The sequence below is a fragment of the Trichoplax adhaerens genome, genomic scaffold (genome assembly GCF_000150275.1).
Source record: "Trichoplax adhaerens TRIADscaffold_26 genomic scaffold, whole genome shotgun sequence".
In the NCBI taxonomy this organism is placed as follows: domain Eukaryota; kingdom Metazoa; phylum Placozoa; class Uniplacotomia; order Trichoplacea; family Trichoplacidae; genus Trichoplax; species Trichoplax adhaerens.
In genome coordinates this window covers 632144-639757 of record NW_002060967.1, presented here as the reverse complement: position 1 = coordinate 639757, position 7614 = coordinate 632144, and the positions used below count along the sequence as shown (strand labels likewise).

Here is a 7614-nt window from a genome sequence, read left to right as displayed (position 1 = left end):
CGATAATAACATTCGAATATGCTCTCTTAAGATGTAAAATTTTACTAGACCAAATGTTTAACCAATGATGCTCTATATTGTCATTAAGCTAATTGCAATGCGCTATACGATGAAGGCTAGAAGTGTAGAGACATCAAACTTTATGCTAATTATTATGGGATTGTCAAAGGGTTATGCCAGAATGAAAAACGATAACTGGTTTATTCGTGAGGATAATTGATATAAGATCAAATTAATAATTATAATAGGCATCTACCAAGAACTCGTATTCAATACTTTACTTTAAGCCTACCGCCATCGTCTTAAGCTTTCGTTGCTTATGGAGCAATATGCTTATGGATAATGATAAAAATATAAAAAGTTAATATTTCTATTTTAATGCGAAATTTCACTAGACTTCTTTCCTGAATCCCTAAGAAATGAGAAAATCTCTATAATCTCAACTTCATCTACTACTGAAATTAAATATGTAAGTTGGAAATTATTAAAATTAAAATTACATCACGTGTGTTATCAACACTCTAATTTGAAATGCATCAAAATTTTAATCTTCAAAAATTTCACTAATAAAGCATTAGTACACACTTTTTAAGCGAATATAAGTGGCATTGTCACAAACCAGCTTCGTGACAAGGATAACGTAAAACAAATCTCTAAATTACCGTAGTCTCCGGGATTCAGTATCCATTAACTACCTCACAAGAATTTAGATGCCTTTGATTCTACGTTAAAACAACTATACAATTGAGAACTGCTTTATTCAACTATCTGACGGGTTTATATACCCTTCTACAGCAGCTAACATTCACAAGTCATCCTATAAAAATACTTGGGTGAGAACATCTACTAACTAGTTTTTCACAGTCGGACTACAATATGTCCATTCGCAGAATCATTTCAGTACACATTACAGCACAGCAGTAAATTTACTGTAACACATTTATAATTAGAGTAATTCCTATTGTAAGTAACTAGTTGTAATATAATATCACTATATTATATTAACCAAATTTAGATATCTATTTCTTCACGGTAGTTCGTACCGTGACAGGCATATACATTTGTGATGAAGTCATCTTAATGTAGAAATTTTATTGCCTAAGTAATAGTACCTAACTGTACATCTGTCTATGCTTCATAATTATCGCTCAGATAAATATTATTTCTATAAAACGAGTTTAATTTACAAAGAAGAATTTGAAAAATTTATGTCTCATTACATGATCAAATGGAAGTATTTAGTGAAGTCAATTCTTAAGCGTTCACAATAAATCAAACTAACTGGAGTTAAAACCCAAATTAAGCTTTATTACAATAAAACTAACCGTAACTGTATTCACAACAAACTACTAGCAAAAGAACTTCCGATCTACTCGGTGCATACGCTTATAAATTCTAGCGCATGACCTATTATGCTTCCATTCGTAAAGCACGGGCATTGAATTACTGTATTTGTAGGAGCACGAGCAACTAGTCGTAATAAACTACATAATTATTACAGACTACGGTAGTGCATATTGATGATTCAATACTAAATTAAATATTTAACTCAAGTACTAAACTCAGGACACTACAAAAATATCTGAAGTCTACTCAAATTACAATCCCTAACATATAAATTTATCCAAATAACTTTAATTTATACCCGGCATCGCCTAATTTCTTTGGAATTTATGGCACATACAAAATTTTTCTTCTCGGAAATTTTAAAAATGAGCTTGCCATCCATGTTGTATATTCACTACAAAGCATTAAATTTATTAGCCAAAAATTAGCAAAATTGTGACCATATTAAGAATCGTAGTACAAATTACTAACAATTAATATTGTTACTGCGATATTAAGCTTAACGCAAAGTGAAATTTCGATTTTAAATATCGAATCTTCAGCTTCAAATTCCTATGGCAGTATAGTTGCAAATACATATCCATTCGATATTAAAACAAGCCACAACAATTTATTGAAGATCCTGAAGAATTAGAGCAGCATTTAAATTCCAGTTTAAGTGTCATACGCGTCAATATTGTTTTAAGCCTTTTAAAAGCAGAAATTATTACTTTTCTACTACTGTAGGTTGTAAGGCTTTCAGTTCTCACATTCATTAAAAAGTGTACCAGTATGAATAAGGCAGAAATTACCTATTCTACTTCCAACTTAAATGATACATACTTTATCATATACTGATCAAACCTGCTGTTTAATCGGATTATTTCTTACGTTACAAGATAATCATGACAACTTTAACATAATTTTCATTTGAATAAGATATTATCAAAAATAGATCAAAATTGTTAAATTTAAATTTGATCTCTTTATATTCTACCTATTGATATAGTAGGCTACTCAGTATTACTTACTTGTATTACTATTAACAAGTTACCACATGCTTATAATAATTTTCTAGTTTATTGCTGATTTTAGAACTTCAAATTAAGACTGATTGACCTAAGCCATAAGAATTGTAAACTTGGATGGCTTAAATGCTACGATAGAAAAGATAGAAATTTATGGGAAAAGGAAAAACAGTTTTATTATGATATCGCACTACGAAATTGGCATATAAGTAATATTGTGGAATGCATTTGGTTTGAAGGTGGTAATAAATATAAAGTACAAGATGGTGAAAGATTTGGAGCAGAAATACACAATAGATTGTAAGATATGGAAACTTATGCTGCAATCTTAAAGTACTAACAATTCATCATAAATCGAACGATTTATGTTACAATATTCATACAATGACAATAATAAAAAAATCGTCGGTTTATATATTATTAGCCTGATGACAGAACAATTATCCATTACTTTGTAGATTGATATGTTATGCATTACCTGGCGAAGATATAGGAATATTAAGTGACTTAATCTCCAGTCAATCCGATTTTTTAACGCCAGAAAGTGTTATCCAAATCGTTAAGGATATCGAGGTTGCTTTCAATTCATTGAAATTTCATTCAATTATCTACGGTAATATCCATATGGACGCTATATTCATAGCACTACTGAGCCAGGTATTCAAATCAGTAGTTTTAAGTAACCATGCGAATGATAAAAATTTTAACATATGCAACCCGATAACAATAGAATAGTTCAATTAGGATCAACAATCAGAAATTAAGAATGTATTGTTGTTAAATGCGTTGCCTTCAGTTTTCTCAAGAATCTAAATGGTAATTATTGTAAACTAGAAGAAATTAAACGTACAAGATCTTTTTTATCAAGTAATGCACCTAATGAAGTTTAATTGATCCTAGACCTAAAACATATTTTGATGAAAGCATTATGACATTATACAACACGGTTTAAGTAAATTTAGAGATTCATGTTTTAATAATAATACGTATTAAGATTATATCTTGAAACTGCATTCCTCTAAATTATTATGTAAGTAAGGCATAAAACTTAGTTATCTCTATTTATAGTTTAGATAAATCAACAAGGCATGATACGCAGTTAGAATACTTATGTATTCCTTACGTGTAAATTCGTCCAAGCTATTGTTTAATTCACACTTGGCGCGTAATTGCATTTACTTTGATGAGTTATGCTATTATAGTACTGACAATAAGGATAATGTAGCAAGTTCCAGATAGTCAAGTAGATATCAAACATTATACCAAATATTTTCAAGCACAGATGTATATACGTATGCTATAGCTACTTTTTCAAAATTTCAGTTTGTATTAAAAATGTTTACGGTCTCCATATATATATTTATGAACAGGGAAAGAAAATTACTGCTCTTTTAGGTGACTTTTCATCTACACAAATATTCGATGATGCTATGCCATATCCAAATTTTGCTGATTTACAGATGAATGATTATAGCAACATGAAGCAGTTGTGTGATGCACTACTTGCGTATTGCAAGTTCAAAATACTAGAGGATATGACAACCACTGATAATAGTTTACATATCAATAATGTCGCAATATCCTACAGTAGTAGTGATTGGAAGACAGCTCAAGATTGGGTAAGTTTTATGGATATTTTAATAAATTTTCCTGTGTTTACAGGATTTAGTTTATGTGAACGTGGATAGCTAGATCTGCATGTAATAGTTTCGATTTAATCCTCAATTAAAGGCGCTAGATAAAATATTTATACCCTTTCCAGTTCATTAATAAGACTATTCATTAATAAGACTACTATTAGAAATTTTCATAGTAACGCTAGTGCATTAATTCAATATAAACTATGAAAGAATTAGTCTAGCTAACTAAGTAAAAAAATCTTTTTCATCCATTTTCTGAGTATTAACTCTACTACCTAAGAAATTGGGGAATACAACTATTATCTGCTAGTTACTAAATAGCTAAGAAAATCTTAATTGATCCGTACGCAAACCCTTTCTATGACAGTTCGTTCAAAATACAACTTTTAACCATTACCCTAATAAAATAGATTATGCCTTGCATTATGTAAAGGAATAGATATTAATAACCTTAGATAATAAATTGAAGAACTATTGATTGTTAACAGTATAAATTACTTTCGATATTCTAGTTCGTTTTCCTAAGATAAAAAAAAAAATTACTACGACTAATGTAATCTTCTCCATATGAATCATTGCATTTACAATGATGATTTTGCGTGTCACTTTCAAATTAAATACATAAAGATTTTTCAAACTCACTTGAACAAAATTAAAGCATAGACACTCTTCCCTCAAACAAAATGAGTTATTAGAGTAAGAAAAATCTGATAAACTACAGCAAATTTTTTTCTAGCATCCTTATTATTTGAAATATTCCGAACTTATTTATCTCACTTTATTTCGTTTAAAATAATGTACCTACTATTGTAATAAGAGATTTTTGTCTAACTATTTAAGCATCTAGTATCTTAACTTAGAGCGTTGCCTAACTTTTTATTCTAATTATATGACTTACTACTTGAATTAAGCTGCAGGAATACGAAACTAACATTCATAATCATCGACTGAGAAGTAACTAATTCAATATTGAGCTATTATCTAATGTAGTATCCAATTGGTTTAATCATTAAGTCCTCTTTAGCGGCTAGTTCCAACATGTGTTAAATATATAACGCAATTATCTTGTTACTAATAAGTAAATAAATCCAAAATAGAAACTGCTTGCCATTTCCTCTTAGTCCAATATCCTATCAAAGTTGTATTCTATGTTCTATGATAACATCTTAAAGCATGGCTACATTTTCAAAGTTGTATTGCACCGATAAGGAGAATTGTCGGACTCAATCAACCAGAAAAAATCAGAATATGAAAGGGATCTCATTAGCTACATACTTACCTTGATTTTTGACTCTTTTAACTTTAAGAATAATCTGAAAGGTAGATTTATTTCTGCTAACAATAACTTATTAATTTAATTCTGTCATTAGCGGAAAATATTATCAAGCAGTATTTTAAGCTATTATAAATAGATAACATTGTATTGCTGATTATTGAAATTGTGCAAATACCTGATGTCATTTTAAATTGCCTTAGCCCTTTCTTCAAATAAAATATGTTGATCCATGTTTACTATTTTCAATTTATTGAGGTCGGAGACAATATTATGGTGTTGTGTTCTCATTTGAATTTAATCATTGTTTATACTGAAATTAGAAAAATACTGGGCAAGCAGTAAAGATACTTGTCTATTTTAGTATTTTATTGAGAGCTTAGTATGTGATAAACAGATACAGTGCATGCAATCAACCGCAGTAATAATTTTACATATGCCTAGTGTATTCTTGCCAGTACTACGTTAAACCTCAACAGCTTTTAAATGATCTTTTCCGACAACTCTTCCTAAACGCTCAATATTACAAATGCTAGGCAAATGAATCAATAGTGACTCCGTTAGCTTGAAGTTCGTATACTATATCCATAATTATAAGACATTTTATCAACATGGTCTATTTCAAGTTGAACAAGTTTCTGATAAAAAAAGCTGTAATAAATTCGTATTTCCTTCTAGTAGCAATTATATTCTCATACTTTATTCTCGTATTTCATCTTTGCAACATGTTAGTTCTAGCATTCATAGAGAATTGCGGTGGGCAGAAAATTACCACTTATGTTTTTACGCAATGTATATATTCTCCATGAACCTCCGTAGCTGTGTTAGACTTTCTGATGATTAATCACCACAAAACCAATTCGCTTTAATCCTAGAAGCTTTGCTTAAGGTTACAAAGTAACTTGAAAAGCTTGCAAGCTTTAAATTTACTAATCATCAAAAACAGATTTGACAAATAGGTGTGATTACTTAGGAATAATTAGGCAATTACGTTTTGCTCGATCAAAATTTTAGCATTATGCATGCATTTTTGTAAGCGGATTCAAGATTCTGATCCATAACAGCAACCTGCATGTCGTGTTTTAAAGCAGTTAAAGCTATTATAACAATGGTATGTATCGTAATGATCTAATAATTTTTACAACTACGTATTTCAGTAATATTATCAGAGAATGCTAGACATTGCGATGCTTCTAAAAATCTTATTCATCAAATAAATATGGTATACATTCGTGTCGAAGATAGTCTCGACGCCTACAAATTACATGTTGAACAAAAATGTGTCAATCCTCGTCCACGTGCAATTGACTTCACCGTTGAATTACTCTACTACTATGGTCATAGTTTAATTAACTATCATATTTATGCTACTGCAGTACATTCCCAAATATATCTAGGACTAAGTTTGTTAGATTGTACGAAAATAGATGAATTGTATATGAAATCGTAAAATTGTATATGCATGATTATAATCCTGTCATGTTACAATGCACTGAACAGTGTTTAGTTGCATACGAGTAGATGTATGCTGAGTAAATTTGCTGCAAAATAGAGGAAACAGAGGAAATACAATATGCCGTTTTGCAAGTATGTAACATATTCCTAAGTAAATTAAATAAGCTATGTACAGTAGTACAGTACAGGTGATTAAAGTGAAATGATACATAGTTATACACTGTATGTGATTTACCGCATATCTTCTATATTGCGATATAGACTGCTAAAAAAGTATTTTTGTAGCAGTCCACGACTGAAATTAGTACGCTGGGTATATTATACATGGTATGGACGATACCTTATCAAGAGGTTTAATAGAGGAAACATATATACAGTCTTGAGATATAATCTGACTGTGAATTTCCTTTCATGTCTTGCTTTTAGTAGAATATATACCTGATCATTTGAACGGGAACTTTACTAGTATCGCAAATAACTGTTACGAACTGAACCTTAAAGTCTTTTTAACAACTATATAAAAAATCGTCTATCTGCCTTGGAATACCAATTGTCTGGTATTCCAAATAACAGGAGTATCAGGTAGAAATCACTCTCTCGTTCCTCGTTTGCAAGTTAGGGCAATCCCTAGCTTTTAAAATCTCAGCATATACTCGTATATTTTGATTTCCAAAGTAACTACATCAATGCATCTTTACGGAATACGAGTAGATTACGGAACAATGCGCGGATATCGTACACTAATGACTTAAACTGGAATAAAATCTTTGACAGCAGCGATGAATTAATGTGAAAATAAAAAATAAATGTTTATACAAATTGTATGCAGTACCCGAAGTATAATAAGCATGGTTTCTGCTTGTTAAATTAATGTGTATCTAAAGGGTAAGAG

General features: G+C 30.2%; 1 protein-coding gene across 1 annotated transcript; it reads left to right on the top strand.

Moving 5' to 3' along the window:
* Positions 1 to 329: 329 nt before the first annotated feature.
* Positions 330 to 4046, top strand: TRIADDRAFT_61685 (uncharacterized protein; the record flags this gene model as incomplete). The annotated part of the gene is made up of 6 exons (XM_002117624.1): positions 330 to 360; positions 396 to 469; positions 2422 to 2654; positions 2813 to 3011; positions 3725 to 3973; positions 4017 to 4046. 6 exons carry the CDS (start codon positions 330 to 332, stop codon positions 4044 to 4046), a joined length of 816 nt encoding a protein of 271 aa, XP_002117660.1.
* Between the last annotated feature and the right edge of the window lie 3568 nt (positions 4047 to 7614).